The 22,097-nt window shown below is 41.7% G+C and overlaps 1 protein-coding gene across 1 annotated transcript in view; it reads right to left on the reverse strand.

Moving 5' to 3' along the window:
* The window catches only part of LOC147701999 (F-box and WD repeat domain containing protein 10B-like), a 290,223-nt gene that overhangs the window by 197,216 nt on the left and 70,910 nt on the right, over positions 1–22,097 (reverse strand). The window contains exons 2-4 of the mRNA XM_086930615.1: positions 16,717–16,917; positions 7,141–7,347; positions 6,585–6,712 (exon numbers count right to left, since the gene is read on the reverse strand). Coding sequence (XP_086786741.1) covers positions 6,585–6,712; positions 7,141–7,347; positions 16,717–16,917 — 536 coding nt within the window. The remainder of the gene's footprint in view (positions 1–6,584; positions 6,713–7,140; positions 7,348–16,716; positions 16,918–22,097) is intronic.

A 22,097-nucleotide genomic window follows, 5' to 3' on the forward strand; every position in this document is an offset into this window, starting at 1 on the left:
CGGAACACTGGGAAAGAAGCTGAATAACTTAGCACGCTCAAGGTGTAGTCTTCATAGAAATTAGAGATGAATGGCAAAAGCTGCATAGTAAAAGAACAACAGCGAGCTGGGTGATGCTAACACCTCCATGAAACTTGATTAAAAGGAGATGACACCCACTCCAATGCAAAAGTGGCACCTGCCGCTAGGGAGGGTATAACTTATTCTTCCTGTTACCAAAACCACTCATATGACAGATACTGCACCCTAGCACCAGTCTGGCACCTGCAGCCAGCACGTTAAAGGTTATGGCCCTGTCCATGGCGCCCAGCCAATGAAGTAACTAAGCATGGGCGGATTTTGAGAATCTGCCGTTCGCGAATTTGCGTATTTGGGAACTCGCAATCCGCAAAATCCGCGAATTCTCGCGAATTTGCGAATTTTTTTTGTGTTCGCAAGGGTTTCTGCCAGTTCGCAAGGGTTTTGTACCAGTTCGCAATTGCGAACTTACTTGTCGGCTCGCAACGGTCGCGACTTTGTTGTTTCTACGTCTGGTTCATCATCACAGGTTCACAGCACCCTCTGTTTCACCACTGCCACCCTCTGATTCACCCATGCCACCCTCTGGTACATCACTGCCACCCTCTGATTCATCACTGTAGATTATGGGGGGGGGAAAGCAAGCACACCTGCCCTGCTTCAACTGACATGAATTAATTTGGGGTTGATTAATGTGTCACTGAATTTAAACTTCCTGTCTGGCACCTGCTTCCTTATCTGTAATTTGCTTTCTGTTGCAGTGCAATTTTGTTTCCCAGGACCTTTGTGGCCTACTTGTAGCTATTCTATGAGCCTGCTGTGAGGGTCAGAGCAGGGTCATAGAATAGTTGCAAGTAGGCAACTGAACTCTGGAGGGGCCCCTCAGGAAGCACTACAGGGAATGGTTACTAATGATGACTTTGAACTTTTGCACCTGCTGAGTGCTTTCAGTTTTGCAAAACTCGTTTTTCTGCAGAACAGCAACTGTAATGCCCCAAACAAACGTAGGCAACTGAACTCTGGAGGGGCCCCTCAGGAAGCACTACAGGGAATGGTTACTAATGATGAGTGAACTTTTGCACCTGCTGAGTGCTTTCAGTTTTGCAAAACTCATTTTTCTGCAGAACAGCAACTGTAATGCCCCAAACAAACGTAGGTAGCTGAACTCTGGAGGGGCCCCTCAGGAAGCACTACAGGGAATGGTTACTAATGATGAGTGAACTTTTGCACCTGCTGAGTGCTTTCAGTTTTGAAAAACTCGTTTTTCTGCGGAACAGCAAATGTAATGCCCCAAACAAACTTACTTGTGAAAGTTGATTTCTAATCCAAAAGTGATCCAAAGAAAGTCAAAAAGGCCTCAAATCCAAATAAGTGCAGGCAAATGTCAACCTGAGGAGTTATTCTGATAAAAATCATCATTTTCCGAAGGTTTATGCTGCTTGCTGGTGGATTTCTTGTGCAGAATTGCAAATTTTGTAATTTCGCGAGTGCGAGATTGTTGCTGCCCGCCGCATCTACATGTTCGCAATTGCGAACTCTCGCGATGCGTCGCCAAACTCCCGCGGGATCCCGCAGCAAGATCCAAAATGGCGCAGCACTCGCAAAATATCGAGAAAAACAACTCGGCAAACGCTGAATGACGGTAAGTGAACGCCGCACGCCGCAATATTGTATTACCAAGCAAAAAAATCCGCTGCATGCAAATTTGCGGATTTTCAGTAAATTCGCGAGAGTTCGCGGATTACGAATTTACCGAAAATCTGCAAAATCCGCAAGCGGAACGGATTTTCCGCCCATGCTTAGAAGTAACCACTCCAACCTCGTATCATATTATGTTTGGTTAATATATATATTAAGCGCACAAATACACAGAGGTGTCTTGACCCTGAGGTCTGGAGTAGGAAGGTTCATGTAAGGCACAGGTCTCTATTTATTAAAAACCCAGGTTTTCAGGGACCTCCTGAAAGCAAACAATGTTGGAAGTGTTCTAATGGAGAAGGGAAGTTCATTCCAGAGTATGGGGGCTGCCGCCCAAGCTGGTTTTGAAGAATCTCAGAATTGCTAACAATTTATCTACTTCTAAGCGTAGATGCTTTTTAGGGACATAGCAGTATAGTAGGTGTCTCAGGAACTTAGGACCAGAATCATGAAGGGCCCTAGAGGTAATGCAAAGGACCTTAAAGATAATTTGGCTCTTGCCTGGGAGCCAGTGCAGCTTTTGCAAATGTTTTCGGACTGAATGGTACTTAGGAATTCCCAATAAAAGCCTAGCGGCCGCATTCTGGTACATTTGCAACTATTGAGTTACTTCACAGGCAAACCAAGAAAGAGACCATTACAGTATTCTAGTTTGGCAAGAATCAGTGAAGTAATCACCGTTTTCCTGCTATCTGTGGGGATAAAAGGTAGTATTTTTTTGATTATTTTAAGCAGAAAAAACTCGATGAGGAGACAGCATTTACCTGTGCCTCCAAGTTCAGTTTATTATCAATGACCACGCCAAGGTTCTTAGCCTTGGCAACCGGAATGGGTGCCGTCCTTAATTCGTCATTCACCAACTCTGACCAGTTTGGCAAAAAATTGCCAAAAATGACAACTTCAGTTTTATCTGAATTCATTCTAAGACAATGAGAGCTCATCCAGGAGCTGACCACCAGCTGCAGTCCTTAAATTTTGCATCAGTGGTAGATTATTTTTTGACATAGACAAGGCAATTTGTGTATCGTCTGTATAAGATGTCAGTGCCAGTCCGAAGGATCTAATAAGTATCGCCAGTTCGGATAAATAAATATTAAAAAGAGTGGGGCTGAAAGATGAGCCTTGTGGGACTCCACAATGGAGGATAAATGGAGGAGACTCGTAGCTGCCCAAAGCCACCGATTGTATTCTGCCGGACAAGTAAGGAAGAAACCAGTGTAAACCCTTTGTCGGAGATGCCAATGGAATTCAGACGCTGTAGTAAGAGATTCTGATCGACCGTGCCGAAAGCCGCCGACAGGTCGAGCAAAATCAGAGCAGCAGCTCCCCCTGTATCCAGAACTGCTCTGATTTCATCAGTGGCTTTAATTAGGGCTGATTCCGTACTGTGTTCTGCCCTAAATCCAAATGGTGTTTCATCTAGACCGTTGCTGTTGTGCAGATAACAAGTTAGCTGTTCATTCATAACTTTTTCCACCAGTTATTCAGGTAGAGGATGGCGGGAAATAGGTCTATAATTATTTGGTTCACTGACCATCCATTGCTTAAGCAAATAGGGCAAATGTTGAACAGAGACAAGTTAATCTTCTTTTTGGGTTTGTTAGGGTCTGGAAAGTGTTCAAGGGCCAGAACTACAACACATAGCATGCCAGGATCCAACCACTCATATAACATCATCTGCATCCTATTAATTTCACCAGACATCTTCTCCACCATCTTACACAAGTGCAGTGTAAAATTACACTGCATCACTATAAACAACTCACACAATTTCATAAAACATTCCATTCAACACATCACGCTGCAAACAGATTGAACCCAACCTATAAATCCGCTCTCAGGTGTACAACCTCATTTCAGTGGTCTTTACCAACCACAAAAACCTTCCACTGAGATTTCAATTACCCAGTTGACATACTAACCAAATGCATACCTTCCTAGACCAAGTAGACACCACCAACATCAATCTGCTTGTCGTGTTGTTAATGCACATAAAAGGTAACAACTTGACTTTTCCTGCTCCAGCATTAGAAACCATTTCTGCACGGAAATGCTGATTGGACTGACAATGCAGTATAGCGCTCAAACAAATATGTGAAACTGATCTCTCTAGACATTTCATCTAGACCAGACCCTGACATTGAAACCATGCTATCTGTCTTTAACAGTACTGTACAAATGATCTTATACACCCACATAACTCCAAACAACGGTCCTCAATGTTGTTACTCATCCAAGATGTCGTCCCAATCTCCCTGAGTACTGGTCAGACTTCACTACATCTGAAGACCAACTTGGAATGTGATGAGCCTACACCCCCACACAAACTTCAACATCATCACCAACCTACGGTAGGTTACCTTCACCAAGCAGCCTTTTCCAAGTGGTACATTTACCATGCAGATTTAAACACACTGATAAGTACCATGCAGGAATTTTTTAGGTCCTTTTGAAAGCAGAGCTTTACCACACAGGTACTTACCAGGGTTACTTTATTTTAAATGACATAAGAACTTGTTTATGTGTGCATATGTACATATATATCAATATTTTCTAAAGTGAATTCACTGAACCAGGAATGCACCTCAGGTTTTACATATGTACAAATATACGTAATGTAATGTAAAATGCATTTATAAAGCGCACTACTACTCTGAGGAGTGTCCCGGTGCTCTGCACTACAAGTGGGGAGAAACTGAGAGCCACATCAATCATGCAGAAAAAGCCATGTTTTCTACTTCTTCCGGAACTGGGGTATGAATGAGATGCATTTAACTCCAAAGGGAATTTAGTTCAGAGAGAGTTTCCCAAAAATAAAAAAAGGACCTGCCCTCTGTTCTGGACTTGCAAATCAGAGGGATATTGGCCAGAAAAAGGACGGCTGAGCACAGACACCTTGAGGGAGCAAAAAAACGAATTTTTGCTCTCAGGTACATTGCGCCAGACAGATGCAGAACTCTGTGGATCAATAGCAAGGTCTTGAAAAGAATCCTCTCCCTAATAGGCTTAATTCATGGGTTTTAAAAAAAATGATAAAAACCTGTGGTATAACAAATAGGTATCACCTTTTGACTTCTAATCAGACCGATTGGCTCTTTTAACTGATGCTGTTCATTATCAGTAAAAAGCGGGGGGAAAAAGATATGATGCATACATGTGCATTCGTCAAAACGCATGCACATGTATGTGGCAGGAGACTACTGAAGCTTAGCTTAATCATGTGTGTTTGTGTATGTGGGACAATGCATATGCGTGCATATCTCATGATGCCGGGGCCATTTTGTTTTAATTTACTTTACCAAGCCAGAGGTCGCCAAGTTTGGAGCAGTAAATTAAAAACAATATATAAAAAGTGCTCCAAAGAGCCTTTTTCTAGAAAGATGTACCCCAGCAGCAAGTAGCAGCTACCAAACCCTCCTAAACAGAAAGAACTATTTTTTTAAAAAAAGATCTAGATAGGGAGCAAGAGTGGAGCAGCTGGGGCTATAGGGCATGGTATGATGTGAGCGCTGACGAAGGGTGGGAGCAGTCATTGTGGAAGCTACTGAGGGGTGTAAAATAAAAAATAAGGCAAAACCGAGCCGCATGGGGAAGAGTGAGGGAGTAACAAACAAGCTGGTGGCATTGGATCACTAAGGACAGTGTGGTTAGTTTGAGTGGGGAAGCAGTACATGCTGGACAGTAAAAGAAAATATATGCAGTCATTTGAAGTGCTCAAAGAAAAAAGTAGTTACCTCAATATAAGGAGGCGGTTACAAGGCATTTAATCAAAAGAAGTTTAAATAAGCTGCACTCCAGGTGAGGTATAAGCAAAAGTAGAGAAGGGAAAGTCATTGAATAACAAGTAAGCAAATGTGATGGACGAAAAAGTCGATCAATCCAAAACAATGGGCTGAGCCAAAGACCACTGAAAGTACTGGTATGCTCCACAATAGTTCCTCGCCAACAACAGCTAAAATCTGTTAATAGATAAGACCTACCAATGGCAAAGAAGGTGCTTCATGTACAATGCGTATTCGCATAAGCTAAGGAGCAGTAGAGGGTGCTAGACCAAAGGATCATTAGGTTTTGCATAGTATCAATGTATCAAAAGCAAACTACCCCACAACAGATTTGACTTAATCCGGTTTCTGATAGGAAAAGAGTTTTTGATAGCTTAGACCTGGGCATGTTTAACTGCACAAAGGGATTTGAAAAATACATTTCCTTCTACGCTGGATCTTGAAGTTTTTGTTTGCTAGCGCTGGTTTAATAACACAGACCCTGCTAGAAACTTGGGAAGACAAATATTTGGCATTGCCACATTCCACATAACAGTGCTAGAGAATACCAAGAAACAAACTCTTATCCAAGACATAGAAAACGCATAGGCTTTATTCGCGGATAGGTTAGCTCTCCTATTTGGGTTCATAATATTATTAGATGTAAGAATATGATGGTCCTGGCATGAATAAAGGCTGATAACATTGTTCTTTCAGAACAAAATATGAAACTATTGCCTTAGGTATGTGGGCGCTCAAAGTCTTTCCTAATTGTATTTTGAATGTGGTCGTACAATCTGCAATCTTTACAAATTCAGTAAGATAAAACTGCTAGCAAAGGTGGCGGGATTAATGTAGTCAATGGGATGCCAAGTGGGATGTGTTAGACGTTTCTCTACCCCAGAATGTTGCAGTTATGTGAAAGGTATATATTACTTTTTGGTAGATAAGTCCAGGTGATTGTAATGTGTTTTTTTTCTTTAAATCTATAAACACAAAGCTGCTCCCTGTAATTTTCCTGTGGAGTCACGTCCCCCAGCCTACAGGGGAAGAATAGCAGTGTCCACTGTCCACATAAGTATCAATCATGACCCTTATCACAGGTACCTGCAGGATCATGGCTTCATCCTGGACCAAACTTTGGATCAGCTTGTCCCCCCTGACCTCTTCTGCCAGGTACCGCCAGTGCAGACTCACTTTGAGGCAATTCAGAAGAGATTTCACATCCAAGAGTCCTTAATAAGAAAACGAAAGCGGCTTATCAACACAGTAGACTTTTAGTTCAATTGACAATTAATAGTGCTCTTAAGCACTCCCTTTTTTCTAGTTGAAGTGATGAAAAGTATGTCTCCCAGAAGAAGGAAAGGTGCAGACACTTTAATCCTGCACAACTATTATAAATTAAAGAAGTGTAAAGGTGTTCATAGCACCACCATAGGAGATTGGAACAGGCCCATGAAATAGACATCGTACTTTAGTTTTACATTTCCTGGTAAAAGATGAAAGAAGGAGAGTTCTCATTGATCCCTTGAGAGGGGAAGAGAAATGGCAGTTGGTTTTCTGAGGAGGAAGAGGATCAGTTTGAGGAGACAGAGTACAACTGATAGATAAGTGGCCCGTGAAGCAATATTTCACCCACAAGTCACTGTCAAAGATAACTCACCCAGGATGCTTTTGGAAAGATGGACCGGAAGACATCTGATGAAGTCCTTGTACTTGCTGACTCCTGACGAGGATTGAAATGAAGTTGGAACCAGCATTAAGGCAGGGTCATCCAAGGAGATGGTGGATGGTCCTGGAGCCTTGTCATCTCTCATCAATGGCTCTTGCGGAGAGGACCAGAAATGGTCCTGCTGGGACCTGGAAGTACCTGAGGCAAGGCAGTACTATTAATACAACACCAACTAAAATCCTGTGCACCTTTAGTACAAAGAGAACTTCCCTCACTGATGGTGCAAATGATGACCACTTCCATTGTAATATCATAAGTATTCTGGTCTTTTGAAGTCAACTAAGCTGAAAAGGGTCCCCAAGAGAAATGTTATGATTCAAACCCACATATTCCATTCACAACCTGCAATCCTTCTGTATCTACCCATCCTTCTCAAGGAATTCAGCCAAGATTTTTTTAAAGGATCAATCTCACTTCAATAAAGTGTGAATAGGCAAAACTGCTATGTATTGTACGTCCGGGAGGAAGAACTTTTTTTGAGGGACTGGTTCAGTATAAAGACAAATATACTGCATGTGTTTGATACTAGACGTGCACCTTGTTCAACTGTAGCCTTTGAAGGTTTCCATTTTATACAAAGAAGGGCAATATCTCTTCACTATCTTTGCACTGATTTCGCTGATCCAACAAAAGGTATCCCTACCAGCAACAAACAAAATTATACCTTGGACTGTTAAAGTATAAAACATTGTTCATTACTATATATATTATTATTTCCTAAAATCTCGTAATTCACACATTTTGATGTTTAAAGTTCTCAAATACATATTCCATTCTGGGCATCTGCTCATCTTCTCATGTTGTAAACACCTTGCAGCAATTAATATCTCTATGACAGCCATAGAAATTGAGAACACAGGAAGAGTCTCGAAAATGTCCTTCATCCACTCAAAATGGTCCAATAGGGAGCGATATAAGTCTCCCCATACCCTCCTTTTTCGTTAATATCTGCTTTAAACATACTTAGTTCCGTATATCTGGTACCACTGATATGGAGATTAGAAGCAGAATTTAATGTCAACCTCATCTGTCATAAACCTAAAAACAAACCAGCCTTGTTGACCAAATTCTGACCTCTTCACTGCAGTCTCAGTTAGGTACATGCACATCTTCTTCATTGTATACCAAGATCATGAAAGATGCACTTCTCTTCCTCCTGGCCAAAGCAAAAAAGTGATCATCTCATCATGCAGCCTACCCATTCCAACAGGAACGTCCTGTACCTCGAAGACACCTCTGTGATCATCCTCACATGCAATACAACACAAGTAAAGAAAACTTACCATGCTGCATGCTACACACATCCCTCCTCCACTGAAGTGAGTTAAAGCTATTAAAGACGATGATTAGATTATTCAAGCACTTCCTGACAGGTGTTCTTAACAGCAGTTTGATATCCCTAGTGGCCACTGGTGACCCCAACACCACAATCAAGCACCAGCTCAAGGATTTCAATGACTGCCTGATGATAGCAGGTGGCCAGTCAAACCCAGTTTGAAAAGGAAACTGCTTCAGCACCAATATATACCCACCAATTAGCCTATAACAGCAAAGCTGGCAGCAGTCCACACTGATGCAGCTTGAAAGGCTCTGTGCACCACCCACATAGAGCTTTCCCATGGCATGGCAAAGGCTGCCTACACCAAGAGTACCCTCCATGAGGCACCCAATAGAAACATACTCGATTCAATTGGTGCCTCAAGTTGAATCTGGCAAGATCCAGCAGCATAACAACAGTACAACTATGCCCAATCGCCGTGGCAGTTCCAATCACCAATGTACCCAAGTGGATGACCTTCCATCCTCTCTTTGCTGAAAGCTTTTTGGATATCCACTGCTAAATAGTAACTGAAATATTCTGATGGTTACAAGTTCTCAAACGTATGTTTTCATACAGGGTTTCATATTACATTGCATGCTCAGAGCAAGAATTTTGAGTAATGCTGTGCATTATCTTTAGAGCTCCATAAACTAAGAATGCAGAAAAAAGACTTGGGAACGTCATTGCTCCACTCATGATGGTCTATTGGGGAGTACCACAAATTTCTCTAGTTTCTCATCTTTTGTTAAATTCTACCCAGACATGACAACATTACACCCACACCCAGAGAATGTCACTCTCTCTCTCCACCCATCTGTATCACATTCTAGACCTAATGCACTGTCTACAAGGCATTCACCCCTGGCCCCCACCTTTCCTGGACAGCACATAAGGTAAATAACCATCTATCAACATACAATATTAAGCAGCTTACCCAGTCTCGAATCCAGGCAATGGGGAGATAAAGAAACCAAGGGGACAGGCATTCTCCTACTATGCTCCAATTATCTATCACACCATTGTAGCCCAGATCAAACAGGCTCCACCTCTTGTACACTTCCTCCCACAACTAAAGCTTCATTTCTTAAAGGTACAACTCAAGACTGCTTACAATGAAGACCAGTTCATTTTTAATCCTGATGTGAGAAATGGGGTTATTAGTTTGCAGGATGTGAGGCATGCACAGGTAATAGGTCCACAATTTCTCCTTACGGGGAACCAAGCACCCCATTGTACCACGTTACTCTCTGCGGGTAGCAAGCAGAACAGTCTAAAGTCTAGTCAGTGGAGGTGGTGTGGGCTAGTGATCCTCACTCGCTAGCACGCAATAATGACACTCAATAAATGATTGTTCAGTCGGTGCCTTTTCTTTGAAAAAGGAAAAGTATATTTATTACACACAGACAGTACTAAACACTTTGTATTCCTTTACATATATATACATTGGGCTTATAGAAATACCTTGGTGAAATTCTGAAATCACATTTGACCCCTAAGGGGCATGACACCCGAAATCACAGTACCCCCATCTACACCAGATAGAATATCACACTATAGGGGGTATCACTTTAAATGAAACAGGCCAATGGGGTTTGTCAGGAGGGTTATCACCACAACATATAGTCAAGTCAAGTCAGATAGTCTTCTATAGCGCAACATGTCACCGTTAGGTCTCATGGCGCTTGCAGCACAGTAAGGCTCACCGGGTCGCTATTAGTTGGGAAATAGCCAGGTTTTTAATTCCTTACGAAAGGACATACGATCTGAGATGGACGAGATATGTGAGGGAAGCTTGTTCCGAAGATGGGGGCGAGATAAGAAAAAGACCGACCGCCCTGTCTCGCGGTGTGCACTCTTAGAGGTGTTAAAAGAAATTTAGAGCTAGATCTCAAGGTTCTGGTAGGCTGGTATTTACGCAGCTTTTTGCCTAGGTACCCTCGGCCAATGTGATAGAGACTCTTATGTATGAGGCGAAGAGTCTTAAATTTGCCTCTCAGCCTGATTGGTAGCCAGTGGAGGGATTTCAAATTGGCACAGGAAGATGATCTCCTGGGTAGATCCAGAATAGGTCTGGCAGCAGTGTTTTGGAGGGTTTGTAATTTGGCATCGAGATCGTTGTTAATAGAAGCCAGTAGGGCGTTGCCATAGTCCATTTGACTCATAAGTAGGCCCTGAATCAATGGCCTACGAGATTCGATTGGTAGCCACTTGAAGATCTTACGCAAATTGCGTAGGATACCATAGCAGGTGCCCACTACCCGGTTTGTTTTGACCCATCCAGCTGTCAATGTGGGTCATACAATTCTTGAACTGGATGATAGTGTCTGAAGGGTCAGGGGCGAAAGTTATCAGCAATTGGGTATCATCGGCATATGATACTGTTTCAAAGCTGTAAGATCTAATTATCTTGGCCAAGGGAGTAACATACAGATTGAAGAGCATGGGACTCAAAATGGATCCCTGCGGTACTCCAGAGCAAACTGATCTGCTGCATGCTGCCATAGGACCAAGATGCACCGTGGTAGATCGATCTTTTAGATAGTTATTAAACCAGTCCAAGGCCTTCCCCTGGACCCCCATCTCCCAGAGACGTTGAAACAAGATGTCATGGGAGATGGTGTCAAAAGCGGCCGATAGATCCAACAGCACCAAAATAGCTGATTCCTTCTTATCTAGGGCAAGCCTGATGTTGTCGATCATTTCGAGTACCTCCGTTTCGGTGCTGTGCGCCGCGCGAAACCCTGATTGAGAGGGATCGAGCAGACTCTGCCCTTCTAGATAGCAAGTTAGTTGTCTATTTACTAAGGCTACAAGAACTTTCTCAAAATAGGGCAACAACGAGATGGGACGATAGCTGGCTAGTTTACTAGCATTTGATATAGGCTTCTTCAAAATGGTCCTGACAAGGGCTTTTTTCCATCTGACAGGAACGATAGCATGATTCAGAGACAGATAGAGAATCTCCGTAAGCCTTGGTATCAGAGAGGGAACCAAGTTCTTAATCATTCGTGGGGGGAAAGGATCTGTAGGAGATCCAGATTTAATTTTGACAATAGCCTCCAAAACCTGCTCCCTAGTTGCTGGTTGGAATTCGGTCAGCAGGGAGATTTGTGGATCACTTCTGGTGGTTGTCTGCAGATCGGTCCCGTCCTCCTGCGGGAAGGATCGATATATAGCCTTTATTTTCTTGTTGAAAAAGGAAGATAATTTGTTAGCCCACTCCTGAGAAGGAGCCACTGAGGATTGTATGGCTTCAGGGGTGGTGAACTTGTTCTATACTTGAATTGGCTGCGTTGTTGATCCTGCCAGCTAAATACCTCTTTTTAGCCTCTTTGATGTTGTTTAAATAACCACAGTGACTTTCTCTGTAACTAACTTGATCTTTGGCTGTTTTCGTTTGTCTCCAAAGACGCTCAGCCCTCCTGTTAGCTAATTTCTGAGTTTTGAGTTCTGCAGTAAACCAGGGCGACGGTTTATGCTTCCTCTTAACTCTAGAAAAAGGCGCTATTTTATTCAATGTAGTTGTAATTGCCTGTTCAAATTCATTAATAGCTCACTCAATATCGTTGGTATTCAGTACAAGCCTCTTGGCTTTGTCAAGGGGTCACCACAAGAAAAGAGCAATAACCACACGTTAAATATTCACCATTATTTCACTAAAATAAATACCCATTTTTCAGTGCATTCGTGCCACCAATACATTGTTAAGAAAGCATTAAAAAAATCAACATAATATGTTTGTGTATTTTGTATAACCTTTAGGCCACACAAACTACAGCCATAGAATCAACCACTAGAGATCACTGAACTCCCAGGCTGTACAACTATACTTCCAGCCTTGGAAGTTCTAGAAAAAAAATGATGACCTCAGAAACCTAGGATAAATTTTACAAAGTTCATAATGGAGTCTGCTGCACTCCTGCAGCCCCCAAACACTATTTGACACATGAATCCTGGCACTGGCTCACCCATGGGGTAGAATTCTGGCTCGCGGCAGAGCGCCATGAGCTCCGCCGCTTCAAAGGGAAGGTCAATGTTCAACTCCTTTAACAGTGAATTTATGGGTCCTGATGGGCCTATTTTAATGATCCTGGGCTCATGTTACTCTAGTGGTGAGCTCTAGCCAGCAGGACCAATTTTTGAAGACCTCCTAGCCTCAAAATCAGCACATTTTGGAGAGAGCGCTTTTCTCTGGCTGCCGGTGTCAAATTTTCTCCTGGTGTTTGTCTCTGGTGTTCATCTCCTCCTGCTGGGCACAGAAGTCCAGGTCTTCCCCCATATGCTCCTTGGAGGGTTTAAAGAGCCCAGCCTCCTGGTCCTGGGGTCAGCTGTGGGCACAGTGCTTAGTCCATAAGGGAACTGATCTTTCCAGCTCTCCATGGTGTTGCAGCTGCTGCTCAATTCCAGTGTCCACCCGTTGTCTCCCTTCTGCATGAGTTTTTAAATGGGGGTGGGAATGTCTACATGCCAGGCACCTCTTGCCAATCTTAGGGTGCCACATCAACCCTCCGCCCCTGTCCCAATCCTCCTGCACAGCATGCTGGGATCATTCAAGATGGTGCAGTCAAAAGGTCTGTGTTCACATCTATTCTCGGTGCCTGAGCTCTGCTCCTAGCTGACATTACCAGAAGGAACTTTACAAATAAAACTTCAAAGGTGAGCTCCCTCCTGTGTTTGGTCTGGAGTTCTGGGCTTCCTTCTTTGTTCAGTAGCCTGGGCTGGCCAAACCCTTGAACAGCTAATTTCCAGGTGTAGATTTTCTTTCCCATCCCTTTCTTTTCAGGAGCTGCATGATGCACTGTTAATTACTCCTTTTGTGTGGGGGAGGTCTTTATTGCCTCTACCAGGGAGCAGAGAAAATAGCTTTGCCAGGCATGGTGGCATAAAACCTGAAATTTGATCCTGAGCTGAGCCAGAGAAATGTGAAAATTCTGGCCAACCCATAAAATATAGAAATAGGTTCTTGGGACCAGTGTATACAAATGTGGCACACATGTTTCATCCCAATTGCATACCTTACAGGATTTGTTAAGCCTCTGGGAAGGGAAACTGCACTTTAAGGCAGGTTGCACCCTAAGTGTTTAATATAGAGATTATACAGATAAACCAATAAGACCTACTGACCTTAGCTATGAGTGGCCACTAATATGATAAGGCCGAACCCAGGACTGCATCTAACATGGCCCCTCTGCGCCAGGCTACCTATGTGCAGTTAGCAGGCTAGGCATGACGGTAGTCTCACACATGCTGCCCGCACGAGCACACACCCATGTTCACCTGTAACCAGCTAAGTGCACCTTTCCCTAGCTCCATCACAGTAGCCTTATCTTAAAAGGTAGACACTGGCTGTAAGCATGCACAGTACATTTACAATTTGACTAACATGGGTGAGACATAAGTAGTGAGGCTTACCTACATTACAAAGTCTAAAACAAGGTGATCAGAAAGTAAACAATCTGGGCATACTATAAAGGAGGAACCCATTTGCAATACCTAAGACTGGGGGTGAGACAGTAGAGCTGTGGAGGAACACAAATGGCTAAAGCATTGATCTACTTTTTTTTAAGTGAAATCTTCCATACAAAATGTTGTAGAAGGTCCAAAATTATTTTGCCAGACTCAACATCAATTCTTAGAAGGCTCTTTTAGCTTTTACTCCAAGCCTCCATCAAAGGGAAATTGCTGCATTTAACTATACAAGAGGTTATCAGGGAGTCGCCCACCTAATCATCAATAAAATCACGCCATAGTCCCAGAAAGACTCTCCTAACCTGTGAATTCTTTCCAAAGGGACATCTAAATCATACAGCTGCAGTTTACGGATATGCCCCCTTATGTAACAAATCTATGACTCACCAACTGTAAAATATCCTGCCTCAGTCCCATCTTCTTCATAATACCCCACCAAAACCTACTTTTTCCCAATTTAGTTTCCTCCATTTATAACTGATCCTACCCAAACAGACCACTGTGTTGAAGGGGTGTTGTGTTGGGTATCTTGGTATTACATGCTCAGTGTACAGAATGCAGTTGATAATGAAAATACATGGTGTAAAGGAAATGCATTGTGTATGTTTTATTGAACTATAAATTCTGGAAAGAATTAGAGAAAGAAATACAAAGATGGTTAAATCATTGGTGATCAAAATTGGTCGAGGTGTTCCAGATAAAGGGTGGATTTGCATTATATCCACATGAGATAAATATGCATACAGTTATATTAAATGTGAACTATTTACACTGTCATTGGTTATCCAGAAATGCTGGCTTGGATCTGGCCAGAAAGACAATCCACTGTGAGTGTACCTAATGGTTTAATACTCATTTGCACAATTATTTTTTAGTGTAAAGGCGAGCCCTGGTACTATAAACAGTTCTAGCAGCTTTACCAGTCACATTATATTGGTTATTCATAGAGAAGGGAAAAGAATGTATCCTCTGAATATCATTCTCTCAACAGTTTTATGATCTACACTGAGTTTTATAGGAGTTATCACGTGTGTGCAGAAACTCACTCATCTGACACACAATCACTAATCCCAAAGGGTTCTTCTCAAAAACATTATAAATATCAAAATTATACATTGTAATTTCATTTACATAGTACTTCCTGCCAGTGATTCGGCATTGGAACACTTTACGCTAACCAGCACACTGCCCCGGAACCCAGGGTTAATGATTAATCCAATGGTTAGTCGGTTGTTGTTGGTTATTGAGATTAGCCATATGCTCAGAAGGAGACCGTTCCATGCATTTATTCCAGTGTCTTTGTGGTGGATTAAATTAGGAGATAAATGTGATCATTAGTGGGAAGGTGTGTGAGCTCATGTAGATGGTTGGTGGAATTGGGAGAGGAGCTATGGGAGAGTAGGTATGACCAGGTAGGATGGTATGGCTTTCAAAGGAAGACAGGTTATGATCTTTGAGATGAGGTAGGGCCAATATGCAGAAACAGAACGATTAATGAACCCACAAACATGACTTAGAGTAGGATGTACTCAGAGGGAGGAGGCATGCAGTGGATGGAAAGTAAGGAGAAGGTCATGCAAAGAAAAAAAGCGGAAGGACAATCAGACGTATTAAATCAAGGTCTAATTTTTCATGCAGGATTTTAGGAACATATAATAGACTTCTGAGAAAGTATACAGTCTGAGGATGTAAAACTGTAGAAAGGTACATATTATTTGCATGCAAGATAGTACTATATTAGGTTATTTTGGTAGGCCCTAAAAACGGGCACCCAGTCTGTACACTACCCCATGATGGGATAAGGATAGCTTTCCAGACAGTGAGAGTGTATTGCTTGTATTCCTGTAACTTGAACATGGACACCAAGACACTTAAGAGAGGAGGGAGGGATCAGGCTATTTTAGAAATTCCAAGAGACCCTTTGAAATTAAGGATGCAAATTGGTCTTCTTGAGGACTGTCATTTGGTAGATGCAGGGGTGAGGGGTGGTATTGCAGATTCTGCTTCCCAAGGAGTGGACGTTTCCAGGCCTGTCCTTTGTTTGTCTTTGATTGCTGCTTCAGTGAGATCTCACACTTTATTTTGCCTATGTTGTGGGTGCTCCAGCTTGGAGTCAGCTCCAATGCTTGCTGCTGTGAGAAAAATCACTCTCAAGCTGCCCTTGTTTCTCAAGGGCAGCTTGAGTAACAAACATCAAATGGAACCACCTCACCACAATGTGCACTTTAAAAAATAAATAAAAAATGTAATCGCACAGGAATGTGAAAATAAGTTAAAAAAGCAACTATTGACCAACTACTATCTATCACTAGAAAACTAGAGGGGAAATACTGTGCATGTCCACCAATTGATGCTTTCCCACTTAAAATACATTAAAAATGGTGATGATAATATTAGTAACAACAACAAACGTAATAGTATGACAGACAATTTACATAGAACCCAACATGAATTGAAAGACTCATTATAGCTTTAATTTCGATCTACGATTACCCATTTGAAATAATAGCAAATTACAAATAGATGGTGGCCAATGATAACATAACATACATTCTGGCACACATTGATTATTAAATCAACGAGGATAGTCATACCATGATAAAACCCCATACATAGAGTAGGACCAGGCTTGGATAAGCATTGTTTTCAAACTGAGCAAATAAGGCTTTTGCTGAAGCAGAGGATGAAAAACCCACGGACTCATGTCCATTCCTTACCAGCGCCCCTGGTTTCTTCACTGGGCTTGGGTTTGTCCACTCGGACTAAAGATGTGAAATGCTCAAAGATGGTGTCTGATGTTATCTCTTGATACTCCGGGCAGGCTTGTACCAACATCTCCAGCTCAGGGTGTTCATCAGTCCTATAGGTGTAGTGAGATTCGGGGATGGAGACTTTGTCATCTTCTGTGGTATGTCTTTCTGAAAACAGCAATAACAAGAAAGATTGTACCCTTGTAAACACAGGAACTCTAACCTGTAGTATGTCAATGGCAAAGATGATTAGAACTTTGATTGTCACTTGAATGGCGGCAGAATACATCTTTTTTCTGAGACTCCATTCAATCTAAACGTAAAAACATTATCGAGGGCCAACAGGAGATTGACTTGGGGTTGGATCAATTGGCTGCCGTTTCCCACACACAGATGGATCACAGGAAAATAGGGATAATTCCCAGCAAGACTAGGCTTCAGAAACCATGGCATAACTTGGGCAGAACCATCAGGTGAACCTTTATGATGGGTAGTGCATCTAGTGAACATGCCTTTCAATTCACATTCAACATATTTCCGCTGTATCATGCCTCCTCCACGCAGACATGAAACAAATATTGTAAAAAACCAAGGCCAAGACGACATGAAAATGGCAGATGCTGCTTTTCACAAAAACATATATCAGTAAATGCATTAGTTGAGGAGAATACAAACATCCAGAGTAACTAAACACCCGAGTCGAACATATACTTAAAAAAATCCACCTCACATTTCTTTCACGCTGCCAGTTTTTCAGTATTTATTTTCTGGTGAAAATGTTCAAACTATCTAAAGCATACTAACACCAGATATCGACCATCATCTCCAAGAAAAACAATGTAGCTTGCTCCTGAAAGTAAAGAATGGTGACAATGATGAGGTTTTCCCAACTAGGCTGTTTTGTGAGGAGATAAGGCTAATTTGCATATGGTTGGTTCCATTCTTTAGTGACGGTGATGAGCTAAAACAAGCATTGCCAATGCCAATAGATCTATAATAAGAAAGTGTCTCCTTAGTCAATGCTGGGTTCAGATAGTCAATAAGTCATCAGACGTGTACTCTGCAACTCATCTTGAAAATGGTGCGTCCGTTCATTCACAACTGACTCATTATTGCATTCTTCCGCTTACACAACCACAACGAATTCAAACACGGACCCAGCAACATATGCAAGATAAATAATGATAGAAACATAGAAAGAAAGGCATGCAGGCATATATATGATTGGGCTACCAAATAAAATTAAATATAACTGAAGTCTTGCAATGGTATAGCAGGTGGGGTGACATTGGTTTCAATATCCAGCATGCCTGACATTTCGAACTAATGTGTTCGCCATTTTGGAATGTCAAAACAGTGAAACTATGGTGTAGTGTAGTTCCTATTTTCCCAATAGGCTCTGCGCATTGGAATAACATAAACAATAGTTTAGACGTAGGACCTGGGTCGACTAGGTCCCTATTGAATATGTTAGACTTAATTAGGTTTGCCAGCTAGCTCAGAGGTCACTAGAAACTTTCTCGAATGAACAGGGAGGAGTGCACTTCCCTGATTAGACAAGAAGGGATTAGCTTCGGACAACCGCATAAACATGACAACTTTGCTCCCCCAGAATAAGGAGTATATCTCCAGAGTCGTGTGAAAACAATAGATAGCTATTTCACTCAGTCAATTGTGCATACTTAGTTTCACCAGAGTGCAGAGAATTAGAGAGACAGGCGTTTTCAATAAAAGATGTTATTTATTGAGCAGTCTTCTTTCTCATGCAAGATAAACGAATTGCCACAATTGCAATACTTGTTATAAAGTAAAGTATGTACAGTAAAAGGAGTAATATGAAATAATACTGTAAAAGCATTGATATGATTTCTGAGCCATATGATACTTAAAAGGTATTAAAATATATACAATTACATACAATGATAAAAGTTGACTAAACGTACTCAACTGATGTTTCTAAATACGCCTACCCCAGTGTACCTCATCTAAGTCTAGTACGTGGGAAGGAGCAAAGGAGTTTTTAAGTTAAGTTAGTTTTGCCAAGAATCTGACTCAAGAATTCTCTACGGATCTAATCAGCTCCGTACCTTGGTTTTAGAATGAAGGAGGTCTTGTATCTCGCTCTCAGGACTCGATCTCCCAGTAACCCGCAAGGGTGACTGGAAACACTGGAGCTGGATTTTCTCAGCAGGAGAAAAAGACAGCGTCTTTCTCAGTGCGTCAAAATGGGAGGGACGGCTTCCTTCGGCACTTGCATCAGCTGGGCTTCAGAAAAGTAGATAGCCGCTCTGCTCCAAACCACTGTGTGTTGCTTAAGGCAAACGCTGGTATATTTATACCTGGAAGGTGCTGTGTTTGACGTAAGGTTGGACATAAGACGTCAATAAAAGATGTCACTAAGAACTGGCCTTTCTTTCAGTGCTCGCAGGAGTTCTAGGACAAATCAAAACAAAAGCATGGGGAATCCCCAGGTTGCTGGAGGTTTGGTTTGTTGAAAGAACTTGTTGTACTTTCTAGGAGTTTAAGGAAGTAGCCTTGCCGTATTTGGATTGCATTGGCTATTACTAAAAATGGATAGGATTCGTATGCCTTTATAAGGGTATGATTTGTTATAACCACATAAGGGTATACATCGGGAATATTTAATTAGGTTCCCAGATACGATCACAACACCCACTCCACGTATAATGTCCATCATTACTAAATACTAAGCAATATATAAACATATAGGTATGCATGTGTTTTCCAACCCACCCCAAAATACATCAAATGCATTTGAAATGGTATAGATACATTACGCTTTCAAGCAGTGGTATCATTCAGATAATGCAAATATAAATATCAGCTGAATGAATTGCAAAAATTACATTTATGAAATGGCTCCTAATACAGAAGAGAAGGTCGAGACCATTTCATCACATATTTATACAAGATTGTACATGTGCTAGAGTTTGATTCAAAATAGTGTCTCTAGAGTCTCTAAAAATAGAAGTTCTGTTCTTTAAGAATAGTTCTACTTTAAGCAGAGTACCATTTGCCAAAAAAAAGTAAATATTTTGGAAATTGGGGAAAAATAATTTTGCTTTCATGGGAAAAATAGTTCCAAATGTTTTCAGTAGTGTTGTTTATAAAAACTGAAGGCCAAATTAAGAGTTCAGGGAACGCTGTGTGCTCGCTATTTCAATTGTTATTCTTGTTGTTAGGAGAGAACATTACCTCAGCTAGACCGGCAAAGAATTCATCTACAACAGTAGGTGAAAGTTGGGCCAACGCTGAAAAATCAGAAATAGTGCATATATGCGATGCATTGCCATCATCGGTGTTTAGATTAGCAATGTTCACAGAAGGTTGTACCTGTGTGGTGTCGCTTTCATCTCGTATTTCACCGCCACCTAATCGTAATGGTGAAGTCTCAACGAATGCCGTCATCAGAATCGGTAGCCGCTGGGGACAACACGTTGCATGAGTCGTTACCGGACAAAGCAAAGCGTCGATATCCATTGGTACTGCTGATGGTAGTGTAAGACAGACGTCCAACACGCATTCTTCTCCGCATAGCAGACATCGAAGCACAGGTAAGATGCAATTTGGCCAGATCGGTCTGAATGAAAGAAACCAGGTAGTATTCAGATCTCTTAGCCGGGCCAATCCGAGGACCTTAGTGATACTGTCTCAAGCTAGGATCGTTTCTTCCATCGTAGCCTGAGTTTTGTCTGTGACTTGGCTTGCCATATCGGAGAAGAAGTAACAAAAATATAATTCCTGCTACGAGTCCCAAAATAAGAGGCAGGCCGCCGAATAGTGAATGCACAAAGTTCGGGAAGATGCCCAGAACTGTTTTAAAGGGTGCTAACAGTCCCAAAAAAATTGTCTTAAATACATGTGCGATGCCACTGGTATCTGACATGTTTAAAATGTGGCTTAACTTTTCTACAAAATACACGGGGCAATTTGTCGATAATAGGGTATGTATATCTGCCGCTGTCCTTGCAGCTTGCAGGTCATACGTCTCTTTGGACGAGGTTAAAGGCACAGTTGTCTGTAAAAGAATAGACTTCATTCTGCTTAAACTATCAATTCGAATAGAAGAGATATTCACAGAAGGCCATAATGCTGCCTCCATGTCTGGATTGCTGTTTGGATACAATACTTGCATACAACAAATGACCCTGGAAGTGACAATCACGAGATAGGGTTTTCCTGGCATCATGCCACAACAGCTGTGGTCACTTAATATAATGTAGCTACCGTTGGAAAGTTGTCTGAAAAAGGGCTCAATCTGTGTAGCTGGGGTGCCGTGCAGATGACATGAAAGGTTGTTTGATGAACCTTTGCAGGCTCCATGCAAGTTTATACCTTGACATATAAGTGTACCGCTCAGTGATGCCTTACAATTATTACCACTAAGAAATACCTCTTTCTTGCCCCCACTCCAACATCTATGTGTATAAGGTAAATTCCAGGTTGATTTGATGTATCCTTTACCCAACCTTTCATACAGGCCTGCTGGTATATACTTTTGGCAGTATTGAAACTGAAAAGTTGTTATCGGGATTGTAATGGTGCAATGTATTATCCATTCAATCACAGGTCTTTCTGACATTGTCAGTGGTAATCTCTCAAGTTTTTCAATGCTCAGCACCGTATAGTCTGCTCCTTTTTGTGCCATTGAGATTTGCTATCAGTAAGGTTAAATATAGAAAATAATGACGTTATGTTGATTAGACGCCAAGGCACGTGACCTGAACGCAGGTTTTGTAACGTCCAGCCTAGCTGTACAATTGAACGCAATTGGGACTGACCATGTTGTAACATTATCATATCCTGTTCTATTATATCAATAGCAGATGATACAATGATGTCCAGTGAATAGATTCTGGAGGACAGAGTTGTTAACCCATTGTCCACTACAGAAAGTGTTTTTTCCAAATTAATACAATCAATTTCTCGTATTTTTTCTGCAGTTTTAATTTGATTTAATTTCCAAGCTTCATTATAAACTGCGTATATACAGCGTATATGAAACGTTTTTGACGCTGTTTGCGAGATCCCAGTACGAAATCTCGCAAGTCAGCACCTTCTTTAAGTAAAGTTAAGTGTTGCTTAATTTCAGGAAGTGTGGATTTCTGTATCCAGTCTAGGCATAGTTTTCTTACACTGTATGTTGTAACTATCCCTGGATGTTGTCTTTTGGGAATATCTTGGGTCTGGCCTATTCTGTTTGAAACCCTGTACTTTATTCAGGAATCTATCTTGACAGTTACTAGTGTCTGTGGGCCAGATCAACAATTTGCTCCAATCAGGAATTGTTCTTATTTTGTTTTAAAATATAGGCCACGTCTTACCTC

Source organism: Lissotriton vulgaris, chromosome 7 (assembly GCF_964263255.1).
Source record: "Lissotriton vulgaris chromosome 7, aLisVul1.2, whole genome shotgun sequence".
Classification (NCBI taxonomy): Eukaryota; Metazoa; Chordata; class Amphibia; order Caudata; family Salamandridae; genus Lissotriton; species Lissotriton vulgaris.